The 18,150-nt window shown below is 39.2% G+C and overlaps 2 protein-coding genes and 1 pseudogene across 4 annotated transcripts; all 3 read left to right on the top strand.

Annotated features, from left to right (window-relative positions):
- LOC134328237 (NACHT, LRR and PYD domains-containing protein 12-like) overlaps positions 1–18,150 on the top strand; it is a 228,143-nt pseudogene that overhangs the window by 160,354 nt on the left and 49,639 nt on the right.
- LOC134328292 (histone H4) lies at positions 7,434–12,501 on the top strand. 3 transcript variants are annotated; one of them, XM_063009379.1, is made up of 2 exons: positions 7,434–7,455; positions 12,209–12,501. In XM_063009379.1, the coding sequence occupies exons 1-2, from the start codon at positions 7,437–7,439 to the stop codon at positions 12,499–12,501; spliced, it is 312 nt and encodes a 103-aa protein (XP_062865449.1). In that variant the 5' UTR covers positions 7,434–7,436. The 3 variants fall into 3 exon arrangements, with proteins under 3 accessions (XP_062865449.1, XP_062865447.1, XP_062865448.1); XM_063009377.1 differs by having other exon boundaries at positions 7,437–7,470; positions 12,203–12,501; XM_063009378.1 differs by having other exon boundaries at positions 7,437–7,455; positions 12,203–12,501.
- LOC134329494 (histone H2B-like) lies at positions 13,242–14,168 on the top strand. The gene is made up of 2 exons (XM_063010781.1): positions 13,242–13,265; positions 13,340–14,168. Exons 1-2 carry the CDS (start codon positions 13,242–13,244, stop codon positions 13,694–13,696), a joined length of 381 nt encoding a protein of 126 aa, XP_062866851.1. The 3' UTR covers positions 13,697–14,168.

Here is an 18,150-nt window from a genome sequence, read left to right on the forward strand (position 1 = left end):
AATTAATCACACTGCCCGGATGCGATAACAGTACCGTGCTGCGTTTTGTGTCTGGTTTGCCCTTGATATTTGTTTTATTCTCAGCAAACCTTCCACGAGGTGACCAGGGACTGCAGCCAGCTGTGGGCCGACGGACAGGAGGACGCCGCTCACTGTGTGGAGAGCTCCACCTTTCGTACACCGGACTCCGAGGGCAGCGACGAGGGCAGTCTTTCTCCCGAGGAGAGCGAGGTGCCTTTCATCAGGTCAGGATCGTCCTCGGGTCATCTTTGTGGTATTTGATACATGGCCGACTAAGTCTTACAGAAAGATTCATTCTAACCTCGTTCCTAGCTGCCACCTCATAGACTGTGGCATCGCAAACGTCGCCCTGAAGCTGCCTGCGCTCCGTGAGGCGTTCTCCGTGAGTACACCCGGAACCTGTCCCGTCTCTCTGATCACCAGACGTTACCACACTTACGGATTTCCTCCTGTTCTGACCTTGTGCTTCATCTCCTGTTCAGACCCTGTTAACCAGCGTTCACCTTCAGAACTTGCTGTTCGTGAGCGGCAAAGAGCTGGTGATGCACCTAGCAGCCCTGAACAATCGGGTGACTGATCTCACCGGGTTACCTGACGCAGTTAGCTTAAGGAACGAAGCAGTGCGTAATGATTTTCTTTTTTTTTTATTATTATTTTTGGACAGGATGTGCTCGAGGTGCAGCTCTCTTACGAGGCTCTGATTCGCTTCCTAAGAGGAGCAGCCAATTGGAGCTCAATCGAGCTGGAGATGTTCGAGATGCAGGTAAAAAAGGTTCCTCTGTGTAGAGGTACCTAAATCCCCCCAAAGTTCCACAGCTGGATTTATATTGGATTGTTCTGATATTTTTTAACGTTTCTCATTTCAGCTGCACTGGAACTTACTCGATGTGCTGTACGAACTCGTCGTCTTCGGCTGGTTCACCTACGACTCCGCACCCGAGTTTGTGAGCGACTCCTCGGCGGCTTTTATCTCGTCCTATGATGATTCTCCATTCCAGTGGCCATGCAGTAAGAGTTTCTTATTCTTCTTTTCCAAAGATGGATGGAGGATTCTTGGACCAACTTTTCAAGCACATCATGAGTTGGGACCCGGAGATCTGGAAGCCTGCAGCTCAGCGGTGCTTCCTGGCTGTTCAAGTAAGACATTTCCGACATTTCATTTCACCCCGCGTCACACATGGTGAAGGAGAGTTTTTATTCTCGGTGATATCATGTTGGGAATGTGTGTGTTTTTCGTTGATAGGATCAGCTGACTGAATTCCTCCGAGTGGTTTTCTCACAGCCACTGGAGCTTTATGAAGATCCCGGAGGCCTGGCTCATGTGGTGCTGGAGCTCTTGAAGCTGCGTGTCCAGCAGATGCTGAAGACCACGAAGAAATACTGAGCAACCCTTTCATCTCCACCTTTCTTCATTTTTACACATAGACGTGATGTTTAGATTTAACAGCTCACTTTATTAGGAACACTCTCTTGTTATCAGGTTCTTGTTGCTCAGATTTCTCGACAGGTAAGTATGCCGTTTTTATCACTTTTATGATGAACAAACACTAACGTTATTCGTGCTTCTCTTTCACAGGTTTATCAGGGTATTTTAATAGCTCTTTTGTCAGTATTATTACCACTGATGATAATAATACTTTGTATGATATTTAGTGTGATTATTATTATGTTGTTTATGGATGGTAGTGTTTCCACAATGGAAATGAATTATTTAGAGATGTGTTTTGGGCTTGAAGCACTTTAGTACGTACGGTATTGCTACACTGTGTATAGTTTGTTTGTTTATTAGGGTTTTAACGTCATGTTTTACACTTTTGGTTACATTCATGACTGGAACGGTCATTACACTTGCATGCCTTTGGACTGTGGGAGGAAACCGGCGCACCCGGAGGAAACCCACACGGACACGGAGAGAACATGCAAACTCCACGCGGAAAGGACCCAGACCGCCCCACCCGGACCTTCCTGCTGCGAGGCGACGGCGCTACACACTTTGCCACCGTGCCGCCCACTCGTGCATTGTGTTTTTCATTCTTAGTTAAATAAACTGCTTTTTAATCAATGTGTTCGCTGTGTCTCATTTTTATTGACAAAATGTACAGTTACATTTGAGATCACATTCTGGTCTGGTTCTATGTCTGATTCTACAAGCCCAAATCAGAAAGAGTTGGGACAGTGTGGAAAATGCATATCAAATACATACACAGAGCTCCTCACATTTATTTTGACTTGTATTTCATTGCAGACAGGATGAGCCTGAGATATTTCGTGTTTGGTCTCGTCAACTTCTTCTTTTCATTCATGACTAAACGTCCATTCGTGCATTTCAGGCCTGCAACTCAGCTGAGAACGTACGCATATAAAGAGAAATGATCAAAATGACCCTTTAAAATTGACCCATTTTGCCCAGCAACATTCGAGGAAACCAGTCACTACAGTCAACCTTACCCAAACCACAGGGTCGGATCTCATGTGACAACAACGCTTTTCACAAGAATGATTTTGTTCATGCAAACATGCACTGATAAGTGAATCTGACACTGATCTCCTAAAATTCTAGTCCAGTGCTCATCAACAGAAACACATTTTTCATGCTTTTAAAAAGGAGCAGCACATCACCGCTGTCTAAAACCCCTTTACTGGCAGCAACACTTGTGTCTGTCCAAAGATCTCTCGTTGTTCTGTACACCCAGGAAAAAAATGTACTGTGAAATTTCATAGTAAAACTGTGAAATATTTTACAGTTCTACTAGTAAAAACAAGGATAATTATAGACTTTAAATTCTATGAAAGCATGAATGACCTGGACTGTTTTGAACAGGTGTGGTGTCATGGGGAGGTGGTGTGCTCCGTAGAGGAGGGTGAACTTTTCTTTGCAGCAGAGTTTGATAAAATTTCATATGATGTTCTTAAGAATCTTTTATAAAATATTTGTTATTTTCTTTCTTTTCTTTCTTTCTTTCTTTCTTTCTTTCTTTCTTTCTTTCTTTCTTTCTTTCTTTCTTTCTTTCTTTCTTTCTTTCTTTCTTTCTTTCTTTCTTTCTCTCTTTCTTTCTTTCTTTCTGTCTGTTTTGTAAGTGTTAGAAAGATCAGTGGAATGTGAATGTTGGAGCCATGTGTTGTTTTAGAAATGTGTCAGTATATGTGAACTTAAAGCTGACACGGGGATGTTCTGTAGATCTTACAGCACAAATATGTAGGAATAACTGAAATAAATGTTAGTGTATTAAAATATTCTTCTCATTATCATCATTATTATTCTAAATTGTTATGTTTATTTTTTTTCATTTGTTCTTTCAGCTACATGACAGTTAAGCACCCTGGACTCGACCTAGTCCTGCTTGGTAGCTGTGTTTTACTTCGCACTAAACAGCCTATTTTTCTAGTAGAAAAGGAAGCTCACATCCGCTTATAAATACATGTGGAAAACACCAAGGCTTTGTTTGCTCTTTTCAGTCTGTGTCTACAAGAAGATCGGGTTTCCTCAGCATATTTTTACGTGTAATAAGATGTGAAATGTGCGCTGCGTCGCTTTACGCATCAGGAGCGGTGTGCTGTTTTAGCAGAACACAAGGAAACAGAGCATCGTTAGGTTCCCTTTGCGGGCTTTTACATGAACGAGAGAGCTTATGTTCGGCCGACGTGCACTTTATTACCTCGTATTTTATATCAGGACTTGTATTTTAATCATTATTTGCTATGAGAAAACACAAGTGCGCATGTGTCACGGAAGCACACAGACGCTGCGCTGGCCGAGTTGAGTCTACACAGTTCTCATGTGTGCTATAAAGGCCCGCCCCCTCTCGTAAGAGGGAGGAGTCTCTGTACAACAGAGCACAGCGCTTCACTCGCTCTTTCTTAGCGCCGTTTTAGCTCAAACAACGATGGTAGAAGAAGCTCCAGCACCGGCCAGCTCGGCCCCCGCCAAGGCTCCTAAAAAGAAGACCGCGGCCAAACCCAAGAAAGCGGGTCCCAGCGTCGGCGAGCTGATCGTCAAAGCTGTTTCCGCTTCCAAGGAGAGGAGCGGCGTGTCCCTGGCCGCCCTGAAGAAAGCTCTGTCTGCAGGTGGATACGACGTGGAGAAGAACAACTCCCGCGTCAAACTCGCCGTCAAAAGCCTGGTGACCAAGGGCACCCTGGTGCAGACCAAGGGCACCGGCGCCTCAGGCTCTTTCAAGCTCAACAAGAAGCAGACCGAGGCGAAGAAGCCCGCGGCCCGCTTCCATCTCGTGGCCAAAATGTGAAAACACGAACTAAATCTGTGTGTGTATGTGTGTATGTGTGTGTTTTCTTTTATGTATGTATATCATTATGTATTGTAGCGTCGGCACAGGCTTTACCCAGAAAGCCTTGCGGCAGTGGTGTCTAAGCTCACCGTGGCCGTGTATCCCGTTGTTGGGAGTGGGGTGGCTGCGGTGAGGATTGGTTAAGTAGCTTATGTGTTTGTCTGTTGTATGAATGTATGTGTGTATGAATGGGTATCTGTCCCTAAACCACTGAATGAACTGCCAAAGGCAGCTCACTTGCGGTCCTGACGCTATCCTTACTGCTCGCCGGCGCCACAGTATTTTTATGTAATATAAAAATTGTTAGGAGGATTTAGTGGCGTTGGTGTTGCACGGTGTACACAGTCTGTATTTTACACAGAGATCGTATTAACTGATTGTAGTGTAATCTACAGTATGGCTGTACATGAAACGTTATGCTTTAGAAGAATATGACTTATAACGTCCCATTTCTCACAATACAGTGAAATATACAAACACATTTTTAACACAGATGTCACTTATAAAGACTTGCATCAGCATTGTTCAGCACAGACAAATTCAAACACTGCTTTACACATTTTTTATGTAATTATTTGTTTAATGTATTCATTGTTTATGTATTTATTTAGTTATTCACTCATTCATGACCCTAACACCCACTTTAACAAAACATCTATGGCTCTAGCAGTCCAGGTGACGCATATCCAGGGCCAGCTGTAGCCTAGTGGTTAAGGTACTAGGCCAGTTCAAGCATCAACACTGCTAGGTTATCACTGTTGGGCCCTTGAGCAAGGCTCTTAACCCTCAATTGCTCTGACTGTCACTGTAATGTAAGTCGTTTTGGATAAAAGCGTCTGCTGAAAATGTAAATATCCACCTATTTTACTTTTTTTTTTTTTTTTTTACTCTCTCTCTCTCTCTCTCTCTCTCTCTCTCTCTCTCTCTCTCTCAATTCAATTGAATTTGCTTTATTGACATGACAAATTTCTATATTTGTATTGTCAAAGCATACATATAGTATATATAAATATTTACAAAAGAAAAAAAAAAACAGGTGTATATATAGAAAAAAATGGTAAGAAAATATTAATTATATAATTAGACAATCATTCACACAAAAAAAGATAAAATATTACTATGTGTGTGTGTGGTGTGTGATGTGATGTGTGATGTGGGGGTGGGGGGGTATTATGTGTGTGTGTGTCCCTCTCCTAATATAATGGCCAATTTCTGGCTGTCTGTCGTCGATCTGAAGCCGCTCGCTTCTCTTTCTAACTGATTATAATATTTGTTTCTGATTGTTGTGTATTTTGGGCAGTTTAGAAGCAAGTGCACCTCTGTCTCAACCTCACCTGTCCTGCAGTGACCACACAGTCTCTCCTCTCTGGGGATCCAGGACTTTTTAATCCTGCCTCTCTCGATGGCCAGGCTGTGGTCACTCAGTCTGTATTTGGTGAGAATGTGTCTCTGCTTTGTATCTCGGACAGTAAGGAGATACGTGGCCAGGTTGTATTCATGTTTTAGGGTCAGATAGCAGTTTAGTCTATTTTGGGATTGAGTTTTGGTTGTCCAATGTTCCAGATAAGTGTTTTTGAGGTGTTTGATAATTTGGGTGATCCTGATTGGTGTTTGGGAAGCAGTGCTGGTCAGGGAGTTGGGGTTGTTAGGGGTCAGTGTGTTGGTCAGTCTCTGGACCAGCTGACACACAGGACTCTTTTCAGGGTAGAGCTCTTGGGATTGGAGTGCCTGAAACTGCAGGCTTGTTTTGGGACTGGATTTTAGGTGCATCCAGAATTTAAGGGCTCTTTTATCAACATTAATAATTAATGGGTATCGACCTAATTCAGCCCTGCATGCTTTGGTTGGGGTTTTTCTTTGTACATGTAAAATCATTCTGCAGAATTCTGCATGCAGGACTTCAGTGGGATGCTTGTCCCATCTAGTGTAGTCATGATGACTGAGTGGACCCCATACTTCACTACCGTATAGCGCAATGGGCAGGATTATACTGTCAAAGATCTTTAAACAGATTCCAATTGGGATGTCAATCTTAATGAATTTGTTTTTAATTGAATAGAGGGCTCTGCAGGCCTTCTCTTTCAGTGCTTCTACTGCCAGACCGAGGCCTCCTGAGGCGCTGATTTTGAGCCCCAGGTAATCATAAGTAAGGGTATGATCTAGGGCGGTGTCTCCTAGATTGAAAGTGTATCTGCTCTCCTGAGATCTGGCTTTCTTTTGGAAGATCATGATTTTAGATTTATGAGGATTTACTGTCAGGGCCCAGGTCTGACAGAACTTCTCTAGCAGATCCAGCACACTCTTTCACACACACACACACACACACACACACACACACACACACACACACACACACACACACACACACACACACTCACACTCACATATCTGCAAAAGCTAGCAACAAACACTGGCGTTGTCCATTTATATATTACACATTCCAACACAATTTTACCTTCATGTTCTCTTTACCCTACACCTCCTCCTACAATGCTGCAGGTGTTTAAGAACTTTGTTTTTATCATAACGTGTCTCTAATGCTACTTTCACAAGCACTGAAAGGTTTCTGAAGCTATTTGTTTGTTTCAAATTCAATATTCACTACAGCTGTACTGATTTGAACTAAAATGAATTGTTGATCATACACTGCTGTATTCTCCCACACTGTCTTTCCGTATTCCTAATATGTTGTTTTTTTTTGGGCTACATTGTCATGTCTCTAATGGCAATTTGTCCCACCTAATTGTACAATATTAAAAAATTCGACAAACATGGCGATTATAGTACATTGTAATAGGGTTTAGGGTTGTTTCTTTGTTTGTCTTTCTTTCTTTTGGCACAACATGTTTAATGATTAATGGTAAGATTTTTTTTTCTAGTTACAGAAAAATATGTCATGTGGAATACATCACATCGATTGTGGACCGATTTACTGTGAGGATAAAACAGTGGAGGTTCTAAGTTACGCGCTTTACATGAGATCTACTCCGAGCAGCTGCGGTCACAGTGGGCGGTCGCTGCTTAACTCCGCCCTATTGTCTTCAACTAGGTCCGGTAGAGGGAAATAACAGGCTCGCTGTGAACGCTCGTCCTGCATTGACTCGCTTCATCTCGACGAGAGCAGTAACCATGTCCGGAAGAGGAAAAGGCGGGAAAGGCTTCAGTTTTGTTCCACGAACGCATCTGATCATCAAAATGAGTGGTCGAGGGAAGACCGGTGGTACCTGGTAACTGAGTTATTAAACAACTTGCCCTATGTCTCCCAGTGTTGCCTCCTCACCTCCGGTGGGCTCGGCTTAGATATGTGGGCGACGAGGAAGCTCCAAACCGCTCGGAAGTGGGTTTTCACCTTCTCCAAAGCGAATGGATTAACGCCACAGACATCTACTCCTTTATTGCTCTCCCAAACAGAAAGGACTTTGAAATATGTTTTTTCCGCTCACAGACTTTGGCAAAATTCACCAATATATTTAGTAATGGTGCAGGAAGTGGTTTCTGGAAACACTGGGAACTGGTTTCTTCAATTCCAAATGACGTAAAGTTCATCGTTGTAAAGTTCTGGACTGGAAGAGTTGCGGATGAGGATGTCGATCAGTACATTATGAGGTTTGCACATATACTACAACCTGTTCAAAAACCAGTAGACCAGTTTGGAATATGGTATGGTGTACGGAGGTACAAAATAAAAGTCAAGAGGGACGATGGTGGAAACCTAATGCAAATCCCAAACTCTATCTCGATGGGGCCGTACAACGGGAACATCACCTTTCCTGGACAACAACAACGGTGCTACATTTGTACATCTTCAAGTCATCAAGCTAAAGAATGCGACACGATTAAATGCTGGAAATGCGGTCAACTGGGACACAAAGCCAAACTATGTGACAATTCTGAGATCTGCAATTTATGCAGACAAGAAGGACATTCATACTTTTCCTGCCCACAATCGTATAGTAATAGAACTAAAATTCTGCAAAGTCCTTGTACAGTATCCGTCGTAAATGTTGCAAACACGCAGCTGCCTGCACAGACGCCTTCAACTCAACAGCAAATAGAACAGGTACTTCCGACTCAAGAGCAAAACAAAGATCAACAAGAAGAGAGCTCAGATTCTGATGGATCCACCACTACCTCCTCCGATACAGACAGCGACACCGAGGGCTCAACATCTTCAAACGCTACATCTGATGAAGAACCTCCCCCGATACCCAAAGTTGATTCAGGTGAAAGACAAACTGACACCACAACAATGAATGATGAAAATTCTGTTCAAACAGTAATAAAAAAAGCTAACTCACCTAACACAGTTAACATAGTGGCTGAAAAAAAAGGCATCTCAAAAAAGAGACGTAAAAAAATTTCATCTATAGCGGACACGAGTAAACGAGTAAAAGATGCAGACTAAATATTGTTAGTTGACATCTTACCTGAATGATCTCATTAGGTATTAAACGTAACACTTAAATTATTTTAAAATGACATTGAATATAATATCAATAAATGTAAGAGGGATGAAATCTGATAAAAATATGAATATAAAAATAGCTAAATTTATGAATAAACGCTGTGATATAATATGTTCCCAAGAATTAAGATTGACAACTTTAGAAGATGTAAAAAAAATGTCTTCACTATGGACAATAGGAGAATGTATTATATCAATAGGTAAAGATAGAGCCGACGGAATTGGAATCTTTTTTAAAAAAAAAACAGTAAGAATAATTAAGACTAGACATCTTGTGCCGGGTCGTCTACTTTTGGTCGACTGTTTTTTTAATAATAAAAAAATAAGAATCATAAATGTTTATGCACCCACAGATCGTTCAGGTAAGATGAAAATACTACATAAACTTCTCGAGATACTATATGTTGGTTTCCCCGTAATAATGTGTGGAGATTTTAATATAATTTCTGACTTAAAAGATAGAATACCGTATAGGGATATACCCTTATCTAGGGATGGTAAATTTTTAAACAAAATATGTGAAATGTCAGAGCTAAAAGACGCGTTTAGACAGATTTACCCGATCGATATTGGCTTTACTAGAATGGACAAATCAGTTAAAACAAGGATTGATAAAATATATGTATCACAAAATATACATGTCAAATCGTATAAAACTGAGCTGTTAGTTGATTCTGATCACCTAGCTCTAAATGTAAAACTATTATTATATAGATATGAACAAAAAGGTTATTGGAAATTAAATACTCGTTGTTTAAAAGAAGAAATAATTATCTCAGACACTAAAAATGAAATTAATAGGATAAAACAACTAAAAGTATTAACAAGATCAAATATTGAATTATGGCAAGTTTTAAAAGAACAAATTAGAATGTTTTTTAAACGAAAATGTAGGGAATTGCATCAACAAAATAACGACATTTATGATAAACTGTTGGATGAATATATTGAATTATTTACAAAATCTGGGTTGACCTCTGAAGAAGAGAATAGATTAAATGACATTAAAATAAAATTAACTGAAATTAATGATGAACTAACTATAAGTCCTCAAATGCAAGCAGGTCATGACATAAATCAACCAGCAAATATTACAAATATAATTAAACAATTAAGAGAAGGAAAATCAAATAAATATATTGCCGGGATACGAAATGATAAGGGAAAAATAATTGAGGATGAAAGTGAAAAATGTATATTAATAAGAAATATCTGTGAAAAGATGTATAAAAAAATAGAAGTAGACATTACAAAAGTGCGGTCCTTTTTGAGTACATGCACAAAAGATACTGTTTATTGTTCAGAAGACCTAGGAAGACCTATATCATGTGATGAAACTCTTATTGCCATTAAACAACTAAATAAAGGTAAATCTCCCGGCACAGATGGCATACCCACCGAATTCTATCAGTTATTTAAACAAGATGTGGGGGAATTATTGGCATCCGCTTTTAATGATGGAATAAAAAACTGCAAAATGCATGAATCTTTTTATCAAAGTGTAATTAACTTAATTTTTAAAAAAGGAGATCCACATGATTTTGATAATTGGCGACAAATTACAATAATGAACGTAGATTATAAAATATTTGCTAAGATTTTAATGAATAGAATAAATGAACATTTAGACAATTTGATAGAATTGGAACAGACATGTGCAATAAAAGGCAGATATATGTGGGACAACTTGAATTCTTTAAGAGAGATAATGACAAATAAAAACATTAACGATTATTTTATTATTGCTCTTGACCAAAAGAAGGCTTTTGATTTAATATCTAGAGAATATCTTTGGTTGGTGTTGGAACACTATGGGTTTCCTCCTGAATTTATACATATGGTTAAGCTATTATATAAAACATCTGTGACACAAGTAAAAGTAAACAGTGTTTTGACAGATTCCTTCTTAGTGGAACGGGGAGTTAAACAAGGCTGCCCCTTAAGTGCAGCCCTTTATGTACTAGCTATTAGCCCTCTTCTAAATAAAATCAAGCATGACCCAAGAATACAAGGTATAAAACTTTCTAAGAACAACATAATTAAAATCTCAGCTTATGCTGATGATATAACAGTCTTTATTAAAAACCAATTTGAATACAATATATTAAAAGACTATTTTAATGAATATGAAATAATAGCAGGTGCAAAACTTAACCAAATGAAAACAGAAGGTATTTGGATAGGAGGAAATACACAACCCTATCTAGAAGTTAATATAAAAGAAGAAATAAAAGTACTGGGTATATATGTATCTAAAGACAGAGCACGTGAACTAAACTGGGAAAAGAAAGAAGAGTCAGTGAAACATGAACTGGACAAATTCAAAGGCTCTAACTATAAAACTCGCATACATATTATTAAAACCTTTATTTTATCTAAATTATTATTTCTTGCTACTGTTTTTCCACCAGATGAAAAATGTATTAATCGCCTGAACAAATTGTGTATTAAATTTATATGGAATACAAATAGGGAGGTAACAAAACGAACCCTTTTGTTTAAACCAAAGTTACAAGGAGGGTTAGGAGCAATCGACTTAGGCATTAAATTAAAAATTGCATTTTGTAAAAACATAGCACAAGCAATGGAAAGGAAGGCTAAGTGGATACTAAAGGAATCTGAATGGTTGAAACAAAAAGGAAAGAAAAGAAAAGATGTATTTTATTATAAACTTATTTATGGTGATTTCACATTTAAGCATACAAACTTAAATATTGACTGGATTAACTTATCAAATAAAGAAATTTATAAATTAATTAATACATTTTATCATGGAGAAACCTTACAGTATAGACAGACAGATTTAAATGAAAGTAAGATAATAATAAAGAACATACTCTCTAAAAATATTTCTGAAAATATAAGAGACACAATGTGGCTAATAATAAATTATAGATTACCTGTTAGAACAATTGTGAAATGGAGTTGTTATGTCACCACCACTAAATGTCCTATACATGGTTGTCTGGAAGAAGAAACAATTGAACATCTTTTGTTGAACTGTACAAGAACCACCAACATTTGGAATGAAGTAAAAACATTAAATTTGGATTTTGATATAAATATGAGAACAATAATGTATGGTATTTTTGATAATGTACATACAAATATTGAAGAATTTTACTGGTTAATTATTTGTGTGGTGAATACAAAGATTTGGAAAACAAGATGCAAAATAATTATAGACCAAATTAATATAAGTGCTGACATTGTAAACAGATTGTTTGTCACTTAAGACGGTTGCGAACTGAAGATCTTAAAGCTAAGAAAAAATTTCCATGGTCGATACTTAAGTTGTAAAAATTTGTATGTAATAGATTTTATGTTTTGTATGTGTTATTGCTGTGTTCTTTATCTGGTTCGGATTGTAATGTAATGATAATAACTTTGTTCTGAAAATCATGTCTTAATAAAGATCATATTTAAAAAGGAAAAGGCGGGAAAGGTCTTGGAAAAGGAGGCGCTAAGCGTCACCGCAAAGTTCTCCGTGATAACATCCAGGGTATCACTAAACCTGCCATCCGCCGTTTGGCTCGCCGTGGCGGTGTGAAGCGTATTTCCGGCTTGATCTACGAGGAGACCCGCGGTGTGCTCAAGGTTTTCCTTGAGAACGTTATCCGTGATGCCGTCACCTACACCGAGCACGCCAAGAGAAAGACCGTCACCGCAATGGACGTGGTGTACGCTCTGAAACGCCAGGGACGCACCCTGTACGGATTCGGGGGTTAAACGTTCAGACCTCCACGCTAACACAACGGCTCTTTTAAGAGCCACCCATATTTTCTACTAAAGAGAAAATTCTTTCTGGTTTATTATTAATATTGTTATTATTATTAGTAGTACGTTCACAGATGCGTACATTTGCAAATCACTTGTTTAGCCCCAAAAGCTTGAAAGCATTACAAGTAAAAATAACACATTCACTGATGCTTTTTTTTTTTATCAATTCACTTATGTAGCCCTAAAAGCTTGGAATTATCATTAGTAGTTTTAGTATTACGTTTACTATCCGATCTTGTTTAGCCTTCATACGGTGTGTTTGCATACTACCAATGTACAGCCATACTGTAGATTACACTACAATCATTAACACGATCTCTGTGTAAAATACATTAAAACATTGTGCCCGAATGCCTCGCTTAAAAGACAAACAAAAAATATGTATCTATCCTATCTATATATTTATATATAAAATTTAATAAAATATTGCTATTTATTTTTTTTATATTCGGTTTTTAAACATGTGTCTACCTCAGATTAAGCGGGAACAGACAACAAAGAACAGATTCTAGTGAATGGGGCAGAAGGGGGCGTGGAACGGTATGTGTCCTGTCCAATAGAAAACCAGGACTTTGGACCAATCAGAGTTACGTGTTCCATCTTGTCTTACTCAGCATGCAGGGTTAATAAAGCGGGCGTGTAGAGCGTCTATATTCAATTGCAGTTTGTTCTAGAGAAACAGCAGCATCATGCCCGAACCAGCTAATATTACTGTACGTGTATGATGTAAATGATATTTGTAATGTGATATAAATTTGTACAATAAAGTTTATTTAAAAACCCTAAGGCCGCGCCCAAAAAGGGCTCCAAGAAAACCGTCCCCAAGACCGCCGGCAAAGGAGGCAAGAAGCGCAGAAAGTCCAGGAAGGAGAGCTACGCTATCTACGTGTACAAGGTCCTGAAACAGGTCCACCCTGATACCGGGATCTCCTCCAAGGCTATGGGCATCATGAACTCCTTCGTCAACGACATTTTCGAGCGTATCGCTGGTGAGTCCTCTCGTCTGGCTCACTACAACAAGCGCTCCACCATTACCTCCAGGGAGATCCAGACCGCCGTGCGCCTGCTGCTTCCCGGTGAGCTGGCCAAGCACGCCGTGTCCGAGGGTACCAAGGCCGTCACCAAGTACACCAGCTCCAAGTAAAGCGCCTTAGTCGCTCTGGCAAACCAACGGTTCTTTTAAGAGCTACCCACCTTATCAAGATAAGATAATTTTCTTCTTTTTAAATATTAGATCTGAATATGTTATACACACTTTATCTAAGTAGCTTCCCATGTTTGTAATACTTGACTCTTTACCTTCTTTTATTTATTTATTAATATATTACTGTTTTTGGGCCCTGACTGCCACGGAGCGAGCGTTACCCAGAGACACTTGCGGCCGCGGTGTTAATAACTGTTAGTTCTTTGTTGTACGTGTTTATTGGGTTTGTTTATGTTTGGTGTTCTGTTTAACGATGTTAGTTTGTGCAGAGTGTATTTGTTTATTTAATCTAAAACCTACCGTAACCGTGTAGCGCGGGGTTAGGGATAACATGGCTACAATAGCCGGAAGTAGATGGATGTGTTGACGTGTCTTAAACCGTGTAACTAATAAAGAGATGATCCTGTTGTCATAGAAACTCCCGAGTCCGTGTAATGTTCTCAAACGCCAAAATAATAATCATTTTGGTTAAACACTGAGCCATGTGGCTGGATTCATAAGGTTTACCTGCACTGAATGAACAGATTCATAAACACACTACCGTACCAGAAACATTATAGTGCAGGTACATGAGATAGCTTCATTCATCTCTTATTTCATGAGTGATTAATAATTGATTCCTACATGTAATACATGAATGAATTCATTATGAATATGTACAAGTTCATTTTGTCTAATGTAAGTGGTGGACAAGGTACACAAACCATGTAGTCGAGTTAAAGTAGAGATATCCAAGGTAAAATATTACTCCAGTAATAGTAAAAATACTCTTTACCTCCACTTGAGTAAAAGTACTAAAGTATTTACCTTCAAATGTACTTAAGTATGAAAGTAAAAGTAGCATGATTTATTATGGCTCTAATGTTTTATTATCATTTCTGTAACAAGACTCTTAATTAATCAACTCATCTTAGGTGAAAAGACTCGAGTGTCATTTATTAATCTGACACAAATCAAATGTTTATTAAAATTATCATAAGAACAAAACACTGATTGGTGCGATCGCTTCACGCTTACTTCATTTTGACAATGTTATATTTTTATTCACACATAAACCAAAAGGAACCACAGATTGTTCAGAATGTAGTGGAGAGAAAAGTAAAACATTTGACTACCAAATGTGGTGGAGTTAAAGTAAAAACTCACCCAACTAGTTACATTTACTTAGTTACTGTCCACCACTGCTAATGTATGCCTTAATGCAGGAGCAATATATTAATTATTTTAGTGTCATCAGTTATTCATGAGATTCATAAAGGTCATCAGGATAACCATCACAAATATTACATCATGTCATGTTTGTGGTGCTTAAACTGAAAAGTGGTGCTTAAATATTTCTTATTTAATTTTATGATCTGTTGTGGATTAAATAACTAAAGATTTGTCATGAAATCACTGAAAATTCTTGCTAAGTAGTGGAAATGAATGTTTGGAACTATTCACTAGCCCCACAACCCGGAAGCTGCGCCCCCGCTACAACGGTTCAATTGTTTTATTTAGACACAATGCCGCGCAGCTTGTACTGATGGCTTTTAGTCTTTACGTATCATTTGCAGATATTAAACTATCTGTTTTCTTGTGCCTCATGTGTAACAAATTCTCATTGGACTGTATGTCCATGTTTAGTGATGATGATGATGATGTCATAATAACAGAAGAAGAAGAAGAGCAAGAATAAAATAATCACAGGATTGATGGCCTAAAACAAAAACAAATACAACAACAGAAAAAAAAGCCCTACTACTACTACAGCAGCTAGTGCTTATGATTATTATTCCACATATGGTGTGGTGCTTGGAAAAGTAAAAATAAATAAATAAATAACCATACAATAATAATAATTTAAATGAATAATCTTTATCTCTATATCTGTTTTTTTCTCTCTCTATTTCATTCCAAGAGCTTTATTAGCATGACTGTTGTAGTACTTACAGTATTGCCAAAGCATTGAAAAGACAGAATATGAATGTATATACAGGGAAAAAAAAGGAAATATAAATTAAAACAATAAAAAGTAATAAAATAAAACATGTATATATGGAACACTTTCTCTTTGTGGGTTCATTCCGACTGTTCCTCTGTTCGGGTGTATCAGTCCGTGTCTCTCAGACTGTTGCAGGCAGATACATACTGAGCTGCTACAGTGCTTCTCTCCTTCTCCTCTCCTAACATGATGCTCAGTTTCTGACTGCTGTTGTTTGTGTAGTATGTAGATTCAGATTTGAGTAGCTCTGTAGGCATGACAGTAGAAAACAATATTGCCAAAGCAGTACAAACTATAAACAGTAAAACTGAACAGAGAACACAAATAATAGACAATAAAAAAATAATTTGTCTAATTTACATAAAGATATACAGAGGATATATAAATGTTCTTAATAAACATATATACAGTGTATCACAAAAGTGAGTACACCCCTCACATTTCTGCAAATATTTCATTATATCTTTTCATGGGACAACACTATAGACATGAAACTTGGATATAACTTAGAGTAGTCAGTGTACAACTTGTATAGCAGTGTAGATTTACTGTCTTCTAAAAATAACTCAACACAGCCATTAATGTCTAAATAGCTGGCAACATAAGTGAGTACACCCCACAGTGAACATGTCCAAATTGTGCCCAAATGTGTCGTTGTCCCTCCCTGGTGTCATGTGTCAAGGTCCCAGGTGTAAATGGGGAGCAGGGCTGTAAAATTTGGTGTTTTGGGTACAATTTTCTCATATTGGCCACTGGATATTCAACATGGCACCTCATGGCAAAGAACTCTCTGAGGATGTGAGAAATAGAATTGTTGCTCTCCACAAAGATGGCCTGGGCTATAAGAAGATTGCTAACACCCTGAAACTGAGCTACAGCATGGTGGCCAAGGTCATACAGCGGTTTTCCAGGACAGGTTCCACTCGGAACAGGCTTCGCCAGGGTCGACCAAAGAAGTTGAGTCCACGTGTTCGGCGTCATATCCAGAGGTTGGCTTTAAAAAATAGACACATGAGTGCTGCCAGCATTGCTGCAGAGGTTGAAGACGTGGGAGGTCAGCCTGTCAGTGCTCAGACCATACGCCGCACACTGCATCAACTCGGTCTGCATGGTCGTCATCCCAGGAGGAAGCTGACGCACAAGAAAGCCCGCAAACAGTTTGCTGAAGACAAGCAGTCCAAGAACATGGATTACTGGAATGCCCTGTGGTCTGACGAGACCAAGATAAACTTGTTTGGCTCAGATGGTGTCCAGCATGTGTGGCGGCGCCCTGGTGAGAAGTACCAAGACAACTGTATCTTGCCTATAGTCAAGCATGGTGGTGGTAGCATCATGGTCTTGGGCTGCATGAGTGTTGCTGGCACTGGGGAGCTGCAGTTCATTGAGGGAAACATGAATTCCAACATGTACTGTGACATTCTGAAACAGAGCATGATCCCCTCCCTTCGAAAACTGGGCCTCATGGCAGTTTTCCAACAGGATAACGACCCCAAACACAACCTCCAAGATGACAACTGCCTTGCTGAGGAAGCTGAAGGTAAAGGTGATGGACTAAACCCAATTGAGCACCTGTGGCGCATCCTCAAGTGGAAGGTGGAGGAGTTCAAGGTGTCTAACATCCACCAACTCTGTGACGTCATCATGGAGGAGTGGAAGAGGGTTCCAGTAGCAACCTGTGCAGCTCTGGTGAATTCCATGCCCAGGAGGGTTAAGGCAGTGCTGGATAATAATGGTGGTCACACAAAATATTGACACTTTGGGCACAATTTGGACATGTTCACTGTGGGGTGTACTCACTTATGTTGCCAGCCATTTAGACATTGATGGCTGTGTGTTGAGTTATTTTCAGAAGACAGTAAATCTACACTGCTATACAAGTTGTACACTGACTACTCTAAGTTATATCCAAGTTTCATGTCTATAGTGTTGTCCCATGAAAAGATATAATAAAATATTTGCAGAAATGTGAGGGGTGTACTCACTTTTGTGATACACTGTAGGTGTGTGTGTGTGTGGGTGTGTACACACAAATTTGTTACCCACTGTCTCTCAGGTGGTGTAGCGCTGACACATACTGTGCGGTGAGCGTTTTCTGTAATTTTTCTAATTCTGTAAGTGTTTGGTAATTTGGGATTTGTTGTTTAAATCTGTCTGTGACATGTTCTTGTGTTGGTTTGAATTTTTGGCAGTGAAGAAGGAAGTGCATCTCTGTCTCCACTGTAAGATGTGGCTCCAGTTCGTACTTACTTTTTATTTCACAATAGTATTATAGTCTACTGTGAGATTGGATTTGGTTCGCCCAGTGTTCTAGATACCTGTTCTAACTGTTAGCTATGAGCTGTTGGGCAGTGCTGTGATCTATGGTGAGGCCTGTTTGAGGGTCAGTGAGACTCAGGACCAGCTGTCTGAG

Source organism: Trichomycterus rosablanca, chromosome 15 (genome assembly GCF_030014385.1).
Source record: "Trichomycterus rosablanca isolate fTriRos1 chromosome 15, fTriRos1.hap1, whole genome shotgun sequence".
Lineage (NCBI taxonomy): Eukaryota > Metazoa > Chordata > Actinopteri > Siluriformes > Trichomycteridae > Trichomycterus > Trichomycterus rosablanca.